Raw genomic sequence first — 19,198 nt, 5'->3', positions numbered from 1 at the left:
CATATAGTGGTGTCTGTGGTATCTTTTTTTATTCTCTCAATAATATTTAGGGTACAGTTCTGGTAGGCTACAGTACTGGTGAAAACTGTGTCCATTTCTGTAATGATGCATTCCTTGTGGTTTTTTTATTCTCTCAATAATATTTAGGGTACAGCTCTGGTAGGCTACAATACTGGTGAAAACTGTGTCCATTCCTTGTGGTTTTTTCCTCTATTGTCTTGACCTTTACATGGTCTTGGTCCAGATCCATTTTATGTAGAGAGTTTACACTAGGACTGATTCCTTTGTCCTCATCAGTTTTTTATGTTTATTTCTGTTTGAAAGTAAACAAAGAGAAACATTAATTTACTTTTTAAACATTCCCTTTACAAACATTTGGTCGGTGACAACACTAATGTTTAGTCATAATATAAAAGTCAGGGGAAAAATGGCAAAACGCTTCCTTCTTTCTATGAGTTTTATGTGGTTAAGTTAATTATCAGATAGTATATTGTTTTCAGAACTTGACTTTCGTAACATGACCACAGTACTGATTTTGCAATTTTTCTCTAAACTTAAATTAAGTTATTTAATAGCTTATTTTCCAAGCTTTTTAAGAGTGCTTGTCACCAAAAATCAGACATATTCGTAATTTAGAGGCAAGGGTCAAAATTTCGAATTGGCTCATATTTTGCACATTGGTAGACCTTGATGCAAGTAAACCTGATGTGTAGTTTGTTTGGTAAAATATCGCTTAGTTTTCGAGAAAATCGAAAAATAACGATTTTCGGCCAGTTTAACAGCCTCTGGAAGCCAAATGTAGCAACCTAGCGTTTTAATATTTTACACTTACGTTAACTAGCATCTTGACAATAATTAAGTTTAAACAAATTTAATGAAATTCTACTATTTTTACTAATTAATTACTAATTAGCATATATAAAACTCTTAAAAAGTAGGGTGCGACGAATTTTTTTTTAATACAAAAATCGTCAATCTACTTTTTAGATACTAATATTTATGAATCAAGTAAAAACAATTTGGGGAAACTATTTTCCGCTCCGCGCCAGAGCCACAAAGTTGTAAGAAATTCAAAGATTTTTATCTGTCGGCAAGATCAATCAGATGTACCTATTGTTCTCTATTTACAGATTTAAGGTAAATTTTACTACGAGAAACAAACTTTAAAGGTAAACTGAAAGGTCCTGAATAATTTGGAATTACGTTTTAATATAAAAACATCTAAAAATAAATTTCTAGTCAAATTTAAACGACTAACCCATGAAATTAAGCAATTACTATCTGAGCTCAACATTATAACTCGCTTCGTTTCATCACATGTTATGTTTTCCACTAGGTGAATTTATTCTTATTATTATAATATAATAATAATAATATTATTTTTTTGCACTATACGTGCGCATGCGCAGTTTATTTTTATCAACAAAGTGTTCCATTTGACGTGCGCGTATACGCGAAAATGTTTGATTTGCGCGAATAATTTCGCCTAGTGGAAAACAGGCTATATAACATAATGTTCTTATCTTCTCATATAGGTAGTATTCGCACGAGCACGTTAACGCTATTTTCCAAGCTCCGCCCACTTTGTAAACAACTTGCTGTGCGTGCGCAAGCATTACGAAAAACTTTAGTTACCTGCGTCGAGAAAAATAGCGTAAATGAAAACGTTAACAAAAACATGATTAAACATGCCTGGCTAGGCTTAGTCTCTATAAACCCAAGGTATTCCATGATTTGTTTTAATACCTGTGGCGTATGTTGCGTGCGCTACACATGCGTAGCGTTCTGCACTTCCCGTCGAAGCGCGAAATCAAAACGAGCAAGTACGTTAACGCAAATGTTCACTGAACTCTGTTATGCAAATGAGTAGAATGGTGACATCCGATAACATTCATGTGCTCGTGCGAAATTTCCTAATAATTCGTAGCCTAAACAATAAATTATTGTTGTAAACCATTGTTTCATCCCTTCGCTTTATTAAAAATTTACAGAACGCAACTTTAAATACTAACAATTTAGACAACAGAATCGTCCCACATATTAAATTGTTATTTTAAAGAATTCTTACAGACATAGTTTTACCTTCATTGCTACCTTAATCAATCGAGCAACTGCACATGGAAACCAGCTTTCCCAGCAAATCAATGTATGGCTTCTTGCGCTTTATGGTTATATCTGTGGTATCAAGTTCAAGAGAAGTACACATTTCTTGCAACATTGGCAAAGAGAATCTGGAGAGTTTTTCTTGAGCTTTCAGTTCACAAATATTATGCATTTCAAACATTATTGGATGCTGCAAGCCTATTGTGTCCAGTACGGTTTGCGACAAAAGTTGAATTTCTCTTTCCTTTTCCGTTTTTGAATCGTCTCCATTTTCTTCGACTTCGTCACTATCGTAATCATCATCATCTTATCTTGGTTATGAATTAAATTGGGTAGCTTCGAGGGCACACAGAATTTACTCAAAAGTAGATTTTGTCCTGCACCAATACCATACGCCATCCACACCTTCATGGACCTGCTTCCATACTCTTATGTTGTTGATGTGACTCACACCTTTCCATTTCCCTGCTGCACAAATAGTACCACTCACTATCGATGCCCGTAAAACATGTATCTGTGTGCAGCGATTTCCTTCTGGCATATCATGCTTGTAAAGGTAGGACTTCAGTGCTCTGTTTGCGGTCTTTTCTATCAAATACACAAGCTCCGCCGACAACCCATTTTGTTTGAACTTAAAGCCATCAGACAATAATTATATATAAGAATTATTTTCAACACGTCTTTACATTGTAAGACATAAACTAAAATGGATAACAAATCAGTTCCGTTGTCAACGTCAATGAAGATATCGTTATCTATCGAATATACGCAGTAAAGTGTTTTGTCTACTGTGGTTAATGTTTTGAAACATTCTTGTTGAGTAAGTTCGACCAGGTTCGACAAACAGGAAAACGATAACAAGTTAAAACAAATTTATTTTTCAGTTTTATCCTATAAACTATGAGAGGATGAAATAATTTATAATAATGTGGTTTGACAAAGAATAAGCGAGTGATTTTTAGTTAATTGCCTAATTTCGTATATTGGTTAGTAATTGAAATTTTACCAGAAACGTATGTTTAGTTTGTGTTTAAATTGCAACTTAATTCAAAATTTATCTTTCAAGTTTGTTTCTCGTAATAAAAGTTTGGCTTAAAGCGACTTAGATTGCTAAATAGATAACAATACATCTGATTGATCTTGCCGACAGATAAAATCTTTTAATTTCTTACAACTTTGTGGCTCTGGCACGGAGCGCAAAATAGTTTCCCCAAATTTTGTTTACTTGATTCATAAATATTAGTATCTAAACTTTAGATTGATGACTTTTTTATTTTATAAAAATTCGTCGAACATGAAAAAAAACCCTACATTTAAGAGTTTTATATATGCTAATTAGTAATTAATTAGTCAAAATCTTAAAATTTCATCAAATTTTTTGAAACTTTACTAAATTATTGTCAAGATGCTAGTTAACGTAAGTGTAAAATAATAAAACACTACGTTGCTATGTTTGGCTTCCAGAGGCTGTAAAACTTAATGTAAATTATACACCAAAAGTTAACAAAATTGGCTGAAAATCGTTATTTTTCGATTTTCTCGAAAACTAAGCGATATTTTACCAAACAATCTACACATCAGGTTTACTTACATCAAGGTCTACCAATGTGCAAAATATGAGCCAATTCGAAATTTTTACCCTTGCCACCTAATGTTTGATTTTTAGTGACTGGCTCTCTTAATGTGTTAAAAAATAATCAATATGAAAATGTCTTGAGCTAAAATGTGTTCCAGTGAAGCTCTCTGCTTTGATTGTTCTTCAAAATGCTAATAATAAAAAATTTAGGTAGGATCACTGAAAATACACTCATATTTATATAATATACCTAATATTTTCTTACCACATTATTTTGAAGCCCCCGCTTGTCCCATGCACACCCTCTGCCAGGACCTTAATGATCCTTCAAGTAGGGTCATGTGAGGCTTTGTTAGGCTCTGTGGAGCCACTCGTTTTGCCTAAACAAAAGAGAAAAAGCATTGCATTATATTATTAACTAATAATAATATTTATTTGTTTAATAAAAAAAAATCAAATAAAAAATAGAATTATATTTATAATTATTTAGATAACTAGCATATACTCTATTACAATTATAATATAATATATTTTTACCCTTTTCCTGTTCAACCAGATCGGATATGGTAGAAACTGAACTTTCAGATATCCTGACCAAGGCCCGATGTTCGTACTTCAGTGGTCCCCAATCTGCAGCAGGAGCGCTGATGAGTTTTAGTCGCTGAAATTAATCAATTAAAAACCTAAAATTAGATGTAGGCTAATTTAATACTTCTCAGAGATGTATATTGAAAATATTCTTTTTTTCAAACCAATAATTAGTAAAAACTAACTAAGTTTTTACTAATTATTGGTTTGAAAAAAAGAATATTTTCAATATACTTATACTAACAAACCAGATGAACATTTTCAATCTTCTCAGAGATGTATTTCATCAATCTATGATGCTATTTTGTGTACATTTTTTTAAATATTTAAGTGAAATTCTAAAATAAATCTATCTTGTGTTTAGGCAAATTACCAAGAGTACAGTATAACCATAAGCAAATTCTGCAACCCTGTTCACAAACATATACACAAGATGCTCTACAAAACATCTACGGCTCTGTCATCAAACTAGTTTGACAAATAATGTGTGATATGCCCAAATATAGTAGTAATATGACATGTGTCCATGTTTGAACACATCACATTTTGTTGTCACATAAAGTTTGATAAAGTGTAGATAGATCTTTATATTACAAGCCTTTTTGGAGTGGAGTTATTTTTTGTCATGAGAAAAAAATCAGCTGATGAACACATTTACCTGGGCAAGCTACATAAAGATGAAATGATATTTGATTTGACACCTACCGTAACTCATTTTTTTTACTTACTTGAAGGAATGTGCCTGATGCATTACGCAGCTCTACAACGATGAAGACTGGAACCAGAATTATGGTGGAGCCTGTAATGAGCCATCCAATTGTATGTGCCCAGGTTGGGAAGCCTCCGTTGTAAGATGGCGCACTCCAGTTGACAAAGCTGTACACTTGTACAAACTGTAATATAAACATATATCTCATAGACTTAATAAGACAGCTAGATAGTCGACTGTAGTGACGCAATCATAGAAACAGTAAGTCGATAATGGTGGTGCATGGAATTGCCGGATAGTTGTATTGCCTGCATGCCCAGCATTATTTTTTCTTATATCAGGTTATGCCAGAAAACATAAATAATTCATGATATTAATTATGACATCAATTATGACATTATAGAGAGTGCTCAGCATGGATATAATCAAATAGTTTGTGTCAAAAAGTTTCACCAAGACAAATGTGGTGTAGGCTTCAGTTTAAGGAACTGGAGCCCTGGGTTCAATGCCATCAACATCATCTGTGTTTTTTAAATAGTTGTATTAATAGAGGGTTAGGTTCAGTATTATTTAGGTAAAGGTCAGCTATTTTGAAAATAATTAAACCAATGCATTATTATGATTTCTGCCATAACCCGATAAAAAGGGAAAGATTACCAAATAAATCTGCAGAAATTGGCTACTCAGATATGGCAGTTTGTCATGCTCCCTACTGAATAATATCCACGTACATGAGTCATTTTAGCAAGAAAGTTTTTTAGATAGATAAATAAGTTTCTTTACTACATTCTCTGTCAATTCTGATTAAACTTATTGTTAATTGCAGATAGTTAATTAATGTTTACTCACACTAAGCAGAGCTGGTGTGATAAAGCACCAACAGACACGCCAATAATTGAAGAGTTTGTTGTTAACTCTTGCAGAACCAATCATGATGGAGATGTCTTCCTTGAATCTGTCATAGCCATACACCCAGCTTACAATTATGCATTCCATAGTGGCAAAGGTCAGCATGACAAAGCTAGCTGAGTACGAGTCTAATAGACTCACCCAGTATACTCCGGCCTGTGAAGAGAAATTCTTTCAGTGACAGACCTCCTGTCTAAGTCTCCTGCTAATCATAAGATATCCCGATATTTCAAGCAATCTCCTGTCTACCGCTAAAGGTACAATTTGTAGGCACTACTACTAGCCCCCCTTTGATTAACTAAAGGTCTATTTGGGTTGCGCTTGGAGCATGACATTTAAAATGAAAAAAAAGAACTTGAATTTTTGATATATATTTTTGACAAACTGTGTGTTACTGTTAGTAATATAATGTTAACACTCCCCCCCCCCCCCCCATTTGTAAAAAGTAAACATACCTCAGTAACACAGATGAGAGAGGCGAGGCACATCATGGTACAGCTGGCTAAGAGAACCTTTGGTTTGTTCCTTCTTAGGTTTGGAAAGAAATCTGTGATGAATGTCATAACAGTCTCCATTATGGTGAACTTAAATAAAAAATCATTGTTAGTGAAATCATTGCTGACATACCAAATAAAACAGAATATTACACTAAGGATGAGTTTTGTCCCCCAAAACATGAAAAGCAAAGATGACTAAATCAACAATTTAATTATTTTTTTTTTTAAAGAAGTGATTAATAACAATTAAAAATATAATTTAATTTAAACCAAAAACTTGATAAAATAAATGTTGGGCCTATAACCAATAGAATGGGCTTCAGTTGACTTGTTCTTTTCTTTGAATCATGTTTCAAATACTTTTGGTCAAAGTGAATAACTATATTGTTTAATAGTATGTTGTTAAAATTTTATAATCATATTCACCAAGAAATAATTGTTTCAAAATGATAGAGTACAATATTATCTTTATATACATACAATATTTGTTTTATTTTATTTCTTTTAGTGAAAAAAAGGAGCACTGTGGAAAACCCATTCATAGACTAATGGATCTCTCTTAAACCAAAGGTCTCCCTAAGCACAAACTACAATGAATAAACTCTACCTGGGTGTCCAGGCCTAAGGTGAGCAGCATAAAGAAAAACAGGACTGACCAGACTGGTGCTGCAGGCAGCCTAGCAAGGGCTTCTGGGTAGGCAATGAAAGCTAGACCAAAGCCTTACAAAAAAAAAATAATAATTTAGTAGTTACATATTGTTTGAAATGTTTGTTATAAACAACAAAATGACCATATACATTTTGGTCATCAGGAACAATCTACCTTTACACATTAGAAACTCGTCATCATTGGACAGTTTCAAGTCACTATGATTTTCTTTTTTACAACGCCAAGAGCAATGATCATTGGAATCGCGCTTTAAAATCGATTGATTTTGTAAATGCTCCTTCTTTCTTGACCACCCCAAGTGATCCCATTAATTATGAGTGTTTTACAAATTTATAGCCTACAAATTTTCATACCTTGGTCTACAACTTCGCTGACTTCTCGTCCAAGTTCATTTGCCATAAAGCCAAGGATGGAAAAGATTACAACTCCAGCGAATACACTGGTCATACAATTGGCTAGGGCTATGAATATGGCATCACTGTAAAGGTAATCATATTTATTACTGTCATGGCTGGGAAAATGCTAAACAAACATTATTTTATATAATTTTATTATGCATTAAAAGGTTTGCATGGTGAAAAACACTTTTAATTTCCGGCGCCGATGATCAAACTTAATGTTAATCTATTGTATGCATGCAAGGATATTGGGACATATTTATTGGCTTCCCACGTAGACACAGATTTGATGGTTTCTAAGTCCAGACAATGACAAGCATTGGTCTCTGGCAATAAAATATTCAAAGTTTAATAGCATTTTTTTTTCCGAATTCAGATTGGTTCCAATCATACAGTCAAATAATATTTCATTTTTTTTCAAATTCAGAAAATGTTTTAATTATAAATAATATATTTCATTCACTCACAAGTAGCAGTTGTTGTGGAACCTATTGTATGAGGACAATGTCAGTAATCCACCCCATGATGTACTAAGGGAGAAGAAAATCTGAACTGCTGCGTCCAGCCATACCTAAAAAAATAATGATGTAGTGATTATTATTTTTGTGTGTTGTCAAACGCCATATTTAAATCTGAGGGTCGGGCACCATGGCTTCATGCTGATTCTGGTATCTATTGGCAAAAATAAGAACTTTTTTTTCTTTTTTTTTGGCAACTTTAACGGACCATAACTTTTGAATGGATAATCCGATTTCAATCATTTAAATTGAAAAAGTTTAGGTTCAGTCAGTAAGTTCCTTTTGATTAACTGAAAAAAGAAAAAATACCATCATTAATTTAAATTTTTACATTGGGATACCTATAGTTATAATCAGATAACTAATACATAAGCCTAAAAGCTTTTTATATGTTTGTATTTGATATCCATTTCTCTGTCACATAACCAGTAAGCAATTTTGGTTCTATACCTATTGTTGAAAACATAATAAAGATTTTTTACTTGAATTTCATAAAAACTTTACCCAATTTACCACATACAGATACAGATAAACTTTATTTCCTCCTTCACAGGAAATTTTACATTGTTCGAAGTTCAAGAATACAATAATGATGATATTAAAAACAACTATCTAATTAAATATATCAAACAGATTATCTCTGAAAATTGTCATTACATCATATCCCATTAGAGATAAACAAATTTCTATAGCCGTTCGTACCGGATGACCGGAGTCTACCGCTCCATTCAATACATCTGGAGACTTTTACAGAATTGAGGGGATGGGATGGATCTGCATACACATGACAAATGATACACAAACAATAATAATAATAATATTACTAATATAGAAATTAAAAAAAAACATACTTTTGGTTCATAGAGGATTTCCCAGCGTGGGGTTAGGAAGAACTTAATGCCGTTGTAACTACCTTCCAATGTCAGTCCAAGTATCAAGAAAAGTACCAATACAATGTATGGGAATGTTGCTGTGAAGTATACCACCTATATAAAACAAGACATTTAAACATAATGTAGCTGTGAAGTATACCACCTATATAAAACAAGACATTCAAACATAATGTGGCTGTGAAGTATACCACCTATATAAAACAAGACATTCAAACATAATGTGGCTGTGAAGTATACCACCTATATAAAACAAGACATTCAAACATTAACAATTTATTGGTAGCTATACTATAAAATTGAATACAGTACATATTTCAGTTGTTGCTACTACCACTAGTGAATAAACTGATTAGCTAAACATACAATTTATACCAAGTCACACCTATAGAAATCTCATTGTCAAATCTTAAATTAAAAAAAAGTGCCTGTTTTAAGAAAAAACAAAATGACTCAGCCAAATTGTTTAATAATTAACAAGAGAAGCCTATCATTTTAGATTTTTCAGTCTTTGTAACTAATTGTTAATTATTTCCTGTCATCCTTTGGTGTTCGTACTTTGTTTAGTTGTTAATGTGACTTATTTGTTCTTGAGAATGGACGTTCCATGATTTTTTTTTTGGACCATATTTATTCAGGGTGATCCATCCAGCAATTGTTGATCATTAGGGACCCTCAGAGATCCACAAGACAAACATATACACAAGATGCTCTACATAAACAAAGTCTTTGGGAGTGGAGTTGTAATTTTGTCCTTAGAAAAAATCCTGACATGTGACAGGCTTGAACCTTGAAGTGGTAGCCAAGCATCATAACCACCATGGTTCAGAAATGTCAATCTGTTTTTGTCATTACATTTTATTTTGAAGTTATATAGTAAACGTCTCTTAGTACTTAAAATCTTAAACCAACTTCAATTAAAATTAGCATGGGCATATTGTTTTTATTGAGAGATTAATTTAAAGATCTTCTTTGATATAAATTGAAATATATTGCATTGCTTACTTTTCCTGAAGATTTAATGCCTTTTTGAAGACAGAAATAGATGATGATCCAAGCAAAGACAAGACAGCTTAGTAATGGCCAAACAACAGTGCCCAATTCACCAATCCCAGATGCCTCATGCAGGACAGCATTCCTAAAATAAAAAATAGTTTTTGCAACCATTTGGCATTTACAAACTTCTGAGCTGATCCCTGTTTCAATTCATCAAAGTTGATGTTAATGGCTAATGTTCGTAAGTACAATATGAACATAGTTGATCTATTACCTAGCCATCATATTTTATTTACATTTTTTTTTCTGTAAAAGTACATGTTTAGAGTTATTCTGTGGCATCATTGACGAAACAGTAATCTAATCACATATCAATTTTCAACTCTGTATAAAATAAAACTATAAAATTACTTGAAATACTCTTCGCTGGGAAGTTTCCGTTTTGACTTCAATGGATCGATGTAGTTACTTAGATCTATTTCTCCTAGTGTGTTGAGTCCAATATTGTAAAAGTCAAGTTGTTCTTCTGAAAGGGAGTCGACACCAACGCATGTGTTGTTCACCGTCATGATCTTGTTACCAGTGCGCAGACACTCGTCGTAGATGCCGTTACACATGTCCGTGTTCCAAGGGTTGTTACATCCGATCCAGGGCAGTTTGTTAGTGAATGAAGCAAACATGTAATACAATATGTATGTTATGATCACATTGTAGTAAAGGCCGATAAAAGCTGAAATCAGCACCATTCCGTAACCCATTCCTATACATAACGACAACAAAACTAAGTTTGAAAACAATGATTCCTCAGTCAGGAAGGAATAGGAAACAAAGACCAAAGCCTAAGATTTCTGGAGTTGTCTTACAAATTCCAAGTGAATAAAGAATTAACAAAACACATTTATAAAGAAAAAAAACATGTCATGAAAGGGCGACCAAAACATTTGATACACAACTGCAAAAACGTATAAACAGATTTTAAATTTTCCCATCATGATGCAGTAACAATACATTATTTTAATCTAACAATGTGAAACGATAAAAGTGAAACAATTAGTGGAACACCCTATTTAGAGGACATCCCTATTAAGGAGACACTTTCCCATGACATGAACAATGGAAATATAATACTGTATATTATAAGGGGACACTTTTTTGGTCCCAAAGGTGTCCCCTTAATAGAGGTTCTATCATAATACTATTTATTATCTAAGTTAAACTTCAAAATTTATTATTTAGTGTAGTATAAATTTGTGGTCGGTTACTATTGTAGTATTCAAAACAAATTGAAACCAGTTTTGTTCATTTTGTTGCTGTAGTTAAATCTTTAACATAAATGTGTCTGTTAAATTAAAATGTAGTGTTATCTTTATTCATTATTTAGCATTTTGGATTTACCTCTAAACATTGGTGAAATCCTCCAGACAGTTGCTGGTCCACTGCTGGAGTACTGTCCAAGGCAAAGCTCCATGAAGAACATGGGAAGTCCAGCTAACAACAGCATGGTTGCATAAGGTATAAGGAATGCACCTAAAATGATACATGATTTTATATACATATTCTCATATACAGTCTGTTTAGTGTGCAATAATAAGCTGAACATTTTACTTTAATCATTTATGATTTAATCATTATGATTATAATATAATAAAATAATAATAATTAAATCAGAGCAATATAGATGAATACAATATCAAACAATTTTTCTTAAACCATTCAAAATAATTAATTTCCGAACTGAAAACCGTTTGTGAAAAAAAAAATTTAAATTTTTTATTAAAGTGGATAACTTTATTATTACTGTAAACTGCAAAATGGCCTATAAAGTCTGATTTTATTACTCTTCATTTTTCATGTTTTTGAGGGAAAATACATCTTTAAGATTCTAATTTAGAGATTTATATTGTTGAAGTTCATTCCATAATTTGGTTTAGAAAAAGAAATGAAATAGGCCTAGGCCTAGGCCTATTCAGAAGTTTTAATTAAGGCGAACATGGTATAATAATAGGCCTCCGCCAGATGCTTTACTTTATGTACACTGCATTATAACCTAATCAGTACAGTACTATACTATAGGCGGCCTAGTATAGTACTACTCTAGCGAGCATAGGCCTTAGAAAAGATGATTTTTTATTGTTAATGTTTTTGTTCTAGGCCTAGGAGTGGTACAGTGTAGTGAAGGATGCACTTTTTTTTTTATCTCGGCCTCTATACTAATGATGTTTATAAACATAAACTTTACAGTTTTTAAATAAAAAATTAAATTAAATTAAGATGCTTACCGCCACCATTTTCATAGCACAGGTAAGGAAATCGCCAAACATTTCCTAACCCAACAGCATACCCCAGACAAGACAACAGAAAATCTGTTTTATTGTCCCATGTGCCTCTACTTGAGGTGCTGTTTTCACTACTACTTTTTCCTTCTTCAAAAAGACTCTTGTCTAGGCCTATGTCTTTTTGGTCTGCAGATGAGGAATCACTCTCGACAGTCTCAGTCTCATTCTCAATTTTGAGGATGCATGCATCCCGCACAGTTGTGCTTTCTTGAGATAGGCCTAGGCCTAGGCCTACATCATCACCCTCTGATACTTGAGATTCGATGTCCTCCTCAATGTTATCAATCTGCACAAATATATTTAAAAAAATACATCATTAGGCCTAACCTTAAACCATTACTAGGCCTAGCTAGGCTTATTAATTATACGCCTATGCTACAGCCTGTCTCAGGGCCGGGCGAGGATAATGTCGTTGGTTGGGTTATGTTCTCTCTCTAGCTCGATCTCGCGCGCTCCTCTACCGCGCGTACTTCCTGCTGCTGTAATAATGAGATGATCCCCACAATAATATGTAAATTATAGATGCCAGACAGCAGAAGCTTATTGGTTAAAAGTAGACCTCACGTCACACACAACCGCCAATCACACCACCGACGTGTCTATGACGTAACCACTTTCTTTTCTGCGGCCGGCGGCTGACTGAATATTACATTGTGAAGAAGAAAACCCTCTCCATGATGTCACAACAACAGTGGGGCGTAACTGTTGTCAAGACAGAACCTGCGCTGTTGGTATGTGCAGAGGACAAATTTGCGTTAAGTACTACGGTTTTGTAATATTAATATTATTGTTTTCTTTTTTTGTTTTACTACAAATAATATAGCAATAGAGAGATAAAGCAACATCTGTATTTTCCCCGTGTTTAAAGTTATAGCTAAAGCATTATACTAAATAGTAGGCCTATGTGGTAAACTTTTAAATACTGTATTTCCCTCCGAGTTTTGACAGATGTGATACCCAGTAACCTAAATCACACATTGTGCCCGGACCTTATTTTTCTATGCCGTCCCCGATGAGCGCCAAATATAATTTTTTTAAATCACTGTATTTTCACCTAAATCTGAAATAAAATAAAATCAAACTATACAGTTTGTTGGAAATGATATTCAAGAATAACTTACTGGTGTTACTTGAATAAAACGGGTCTTTAATGTCGACATTTTGATTAGCAAAATTGTAAACGATAAATAACCACAGTATGCTCTACTACGTGCAAACTAACTCAAAGGTAAACAATTGTTACGTCATCGAAAGAAGCGATGTTTGCCATCGTACCTATAAAGCTGCGTAAGACATGCGCAGATTGTAATTTTTGTGTTGTGATTCAGATTATTATATTCACATCATTATTTTTTTCAAATTCATTTGTTTTCGGGTATACAAAATATACAACAAAAAAACACAAATGCTAATAATGCTTCTAAAAAATATCTCAATCATTTAAAAGTGTAAATAAATTAGCAATACAATTCTTTACTAGACTTGAGATAAATATAATCATAATAAAATTTATCTTCCTAAAGTGATTTAGATTCAGATTAACGACTAGTCTAAAATTGAGTCGTGTGTGATTTTAATATTTATTTTAATTTAAGCATCTTCAATTACGGATTAAATGTTTAGCATATTGAGAACAATAATTATATGGCATAAAATTGGAAATGTTGAATCATAATGGTTTTCCAAACCCTTTTTCCTTGTTTTATATTATTACACTTACCAATACATTACTAGGCCTAATTAGTTAATACTAGATGGCACGCTCGCTTCGCTCGCGTACCATCTAGGTCGTGCCCACAGATGGTTCTCGAATACACAGTATTTCCAGCGAGAAAAAAATGGAGATTTCAAACAGTGTACGTACCGCAGGACTATAATACATATTGTCGTTTACAGAAACGAATAAATATACACAATGATTTATGTAGTCAACCAAAATTAGCACCCTGGGAATTACTTCCGAGAGAAAAACAAAATGAGTCAAATTTTTTTATTTGGACTCATTTAAACAAACCCAATTTGTGTTTTGTATGTAACATTAAGGGTTGAGGGATGGGGGAAGAAGATAGGTACAAAGAGGAAACATTTTAAAATATATTCTTATCCACTCAGTAACGAAATATTGTTTTTAATGTTTTATAGGCCTATAAATAATATACCACTAAATACAGTAAAACATTTACGATTTAATACGGTACTTTGTTAAAACTCTCACTGTCATAGTCGATTGAAATAGTAAAGTACACCACTACGACGTTTATATATTTTTAAATTATTAATTAATACAAACGTTGAGAAGCAACTGTCAGTAATAACGTTTATTTATTTGTATATTATATGTTTATAATCTAACAGTAGGGCCTACCCACACTCACAGTAATAAAGTTTATTTGTATATATTTTTATATTACATCTAACAGTACCAACACTCACAGTAAGAAATTTGCGATTCAAATTGCGATCAAAAGTGGTTAATACCTTAACAGTATTGTACAGCATTGCAATACTATTTATGTTTATTCTCCAAGGGGGCCCATAAATCTAAATCTATACCTCTATGGTTAAACCAAATAATTTGGAATGTTTATTTCTATATTATATGTTTATAATCTAACAGTAGGGCCTACCCACACTCACAGTAATAAAGTTTATTTGTATATATTTTTATATTACATCTAACAGTACCAACACTCACAGTAAGAAATTTGCGATTCAAATTGCGATCAAAAGTGGTTAATACCTTAACAGTATTGTACAGCATTGCAATACTATTTATGTTTATTCTCCAAGGGGGCCCATAAATCTAAATCTATACCTGTATGGTTAAACCAAATAATTTGGAATGTTCCATTCATCACAAATCAATACATTTGTAAAAACGTATATTAAATGTATCAAAATAGTATTTTTAAAGAAAATCGGCCTGTCTTCAACATTATGATGCTGTACTCGAACTGTTCAACCGGTTTTCAGCTATTAAAAACAATTATCGTAGGAGGAGATAGGAAAATGCGAAGCCTCCTCGCATTTTTGTGGCGGGTATTTTTCAAGACGGACATCCATTAGACAGTGTATACCACGATCGGAAAACACCCCTATTTGGGGCAAATCGTTGAACCTAAATTCGTTTTAATCGCCAATAACTAATTATCTAACTTAATTTAATTAGTAAACAGGGTTACATCAGGTGGTTAAAATCAGTACCGAAAGTACGAACCAACTTTATATACCATCGAGTAAAAATTCTAGAAGTAAGGCGCGATTTACCGAATTTTGCCCTTACGTAAATTTATATATAGATAAGCTGCGAAATTAACAGTCATATTCAAAATTTAAAATGTTAAAAAAATATTTTAAAAAACATATCAGATATAGTACGACGATTGCTGAACAGAATTAATGGAAAAGGCAAAATTAGGACAATTATAAGACAGGAACCGTACAAACTTCCGTTGAACAGCGTCAATTCGACGGGCCTGACATGGAGAAATAATTGAATTGAACAACATCCAAGGTGAGGAGGTATAATAGATTTGTATAATTTGGGCATATCACTACCATATTTGGCTACATCGCACTTTTTTTTTTGTCAAACTAGTTTGATAGTGTAGACATAGTTTTATTGAGTTGACTTTATTACGAGTTCACAAGTATAGTAAATAAATCAGAATAAAAGTCAATGTTACATTTCTTTAAATGTATTGTTTCAGTGCTAAATTAAAACAATTCATATATCAAATTATCTTTTAAAAGCCGGTATGTGTTTAGAAATGTTTTTAATTTAAACAGTTTACAAAATAAAGAAATGTAACATTGGCTTTTTTTCCGATTTATTTTATGTCTATTGGACGGAAGGATCGGAAGGATTTCACGCAAGGGAGAGGTTTACAAACGGTGCGTAATTTTACCATCTTTAATTTTACTCAACATAGAGAGCGCATAATTGTAAACGGTTGTTGGTCAGAAGATTTTCATCGACGTGTCGTGTCTGGTCGGTTTCGAGAATTAAAATACACAAATAAAAAAATGATGTGTATTTAATCAACCCGTCAACACGATGGCAATAATTAATAAGGCAACAACAAGTCGACAAGGTGTTTTTTCTATTTAGGCCTAGCCTATCTAGGTCTAGGCCTATTTAATTACTGACCAAAATAAACTTTGATATTATCGCCCAAAATTTACAGTATTTAAAATGTACAATACTTAATATTGTAATATTGGATATTCTGCTCTGTTAGCCTTCATTCTTCTTTCAACTAATATGTCTTATATTTTGAAAGAAACTCTAAACCTTTTTAATATTTTATTCAAAGAATTCCGTCATTTTTACTTGTACTATAAATAGATGACCTGGTTGGAAACAGGAATTCAGATGCAAGATATTATAACATAGGATTTTTGCTATTCTATGCTATACTCATCCTTTTTAATTTCTTATACTTGTACCTACAGTATTATTAGGTACGGCAATTTCCTGCTATGACTGTAGCAAGTGTAATATGCTATTTTCAGTCATGCTAGAATCAATCTTGCGCATTATTGCAGAACCTTCTATTTTGTTTTGATACTTGAGTTTAAAGACTATGATACAAACAGCGATACTAGATTTATGTTAGAAGATCTTTCTAAATAATAACCAAAACATATATACACTTTTAATCAAATAATTTTCTATGATCATAATCAACTTTAGTGTACCCCCAGTATCAGCTAATTTAATGACATGTAAAATTGACTTCATTTCATTTAAATGTTCATATGCTCTATAAATGTCTCCTTCTTTAAGTGATAGTTTGGCATTTACATAAAATATAAAAACAATTGCATTAAAGCAAGTAATATGTTTTGAATTTTTAGCAATACCAAATATGTCCTTATCAACAATACGCCATGCATAAATATCCACTTGTGTGTTTTTAGTAGTACCTATTATAACTTTTCTTAGTTTTGTCAATATTTGTTTGTTTCTTTTGACTTTGCTAAGTACTGGTTCAAACTTGACAAGCATCTCTTTCAGTTTTGTTTCTTCATTCATTAAATAGTAGAATTTAATAACATTAATTTGGGTACCTATACATCTCTGATCTCTCCATCCATCAGGGTACAAAAGCTTTGATCCTTTCTCATAGCAATTCAATGGCTTGTTGAGGTAGTCTTGCAGATTATATATCCCACAGTCTTGTAAATATTTCAATAAACCTGTATATGTATCTCCTAAACAGCAATATAAATAATGTAAACTTCCTTGTAGCCAATTGGTACTATTTTTGTCATCACTTTCTAAGACTAATTCAATTATATCATCGAGTTGAAGTTGAATAATTTCTAATGGATCGATTTTTTGACAGAAATAATCTTGTATGATACCACTAAATACAAAACACTGCAAAGTAGTTAAACACCGTAGTTCAAACTCTTTTGTAAAATCATTGCTAAGTATATTTGTGTTAATCTCCTTAATCTTATCTTTGCTATTTATTAGTTCTGAATATTCCTTAGGGCTATTGGGAATAAAGAGTTGATGATCTAGAATGACATCCATACAACCACCAACTATAACAGCAATACTTGACATCACATTGCTCCAAAGATCTCTTTTGACTGTCTTCAGTGAAACTCTCATTTTATCGCAACATTCTCTTGAGAAATTTCCAATTAAATTTTGTTGGTAAATAAAATAATGAGGGAGATACCTTTCTTCATAGCATTTTATCAGCCAATCAAGTGTCTTCCTGATCAAGTTCATAGTGCTGACATGACCTTTAGTAGGTGAAGTTTCACACATCCAGAAGCAAGCTGTCTTTATAAAGTAAGAACAGAATGGTGTTGGTGAATCAGATTCACTAAATAGATCAATGTACTTTGAAGATTTTATTGCTTTAAGAGCACACATGCATTCAGCATATGGTTGACAGAGTTCATAACAAAGTTCTCGTTCAGCTAGAGAAAAAGATAACCTCCATTCAATTTCTTTTGATGGGCTTGTTGGATGTCCAACACCAACTACCAGACAATCAACCTTGGGGATCTTTCTTAAAATCACATCTGGTGGCCAACTGTTTTCTCTTTCTCTTGTAAAAAAATCTACTGAATGCAATGGCCATGACTGACAGGATAAACAAGAAATAATATCAGTTGTTGTAGAGTCATAATGGGTTAATTCTATTGAAGGACCATGTTTCCTAGACGATTCCTGAAATGTTGTTTCAGATTTACGGAATTCATCTTTCGTAAAGACATCAGGCATTATATAACCATACTCATTAATAGCATAATTTAAAGATACATCCAAAGGCCAGTTGCTGTTTACCTTTAGCGTAAAATAAACTGGTTCATTTGGATTCTGTTGAGCCATTAGATAGCCACCTTTATGATCCTTTCTTGCTGGTTCAAACGGCCACAACACAACTGGATAAAGTGGATGATTTAACATGAAATCCTGATCTCCACAAATTATGTGAGGCATAGCTTCATACAAACTTCCCACTACATATTTTCTTTTGCAGGATGCAGTAATAGATATATCGTATAGTTTCTGTTTAACTTTATTAGAAGTAATACGAAGAGACCTTAAACACATGGCTCTTTTAAGAAGCTTATCTGCAATTCTATCATTGTCTTTACCTCTTGATTTACACACAACTGCCATACTGTTATTATGATGTTAGTTATTTTGAACACCACAAAGTAAGAAGATCGAGTAAGATGTTAACAGTACGGTAATAAGCACGAACTTAAATCCAACTACACGGCCTACACATTATACCGGTTATTTGTTTGGATCATACTCCCATACTGCAGCTAGTAATCCTTTAGACTGGGTAACACACTTCAATGATTTTTGTGTCGTATGCTTATACATTATAATTGTATAGAATATGTTTATTCAACTACGGAGCTAGGTCTATGACTCAACCAACAGCTCTGCAAACAATGAATGAAGAATCAATATACATACTGTATGCTGTATACATTATTCCATAGTCTACGTAGCTGCTTTTTTTA

At 32.7% G+C, this 19,198-nt stretch overlaps 1 protein-coding gene across 1 annotated transcript; it reads right to left on the bottom strand.

Moving 5' to 3' along the window:
* Positions 1–18: 18 nt before the first annotated feature.
* LOC140044239 (uncharacterized) lies at positions 19–18,842 on the bottom strand. Its single transcript, XM_072088717.1, has 15 exons — positions 16,892–18,842; positions 12,134–12,496; positions 11,250–11,381; positions 10,266–10,614; positions 9,864–9,996; positions 8,820–8,954; positions 7,918–8,021; positions 7,406–7,530; positions 6,990–7,102; positions 6,341–6,469; positions 5,826–6,041; positions 4,996–5,160; positions 4,217–4,340; positions 3,945–4,059; positions 19–313 (listed from the first exon to the last, which is right to left on the bottom strand). Exons 1-14 carry the CDS (start codon positions 18,840–18,842, stop codon positions 4,007–4,009), a joined length of 4,092 nt encoding a protein of 1,363 aa, XP_071944818.1. The 3' UTR covers positions 19–313; positions 3,945–4,006.
* Positions 18,843–19,198: the final 356 nt, after the last annotated feature.

This window comes from Antedon mediterranea, chromosome 3 (genome assembly GCF_964355755.1).
Source record: "Antedon mediterranea chromosome 3, ecAntMedi1.1, whole genome shotgun sequence".
NCBI classification, from domain to species: Eukaryota; Metazoa; Echinodermata; class Crinoidea; order Comatulida; family Antedonidae; genus Antedon; species Antedon mediterranea.
This window is presented reverse-complemented; position numbering and strand designations above follow the sequence as displayed.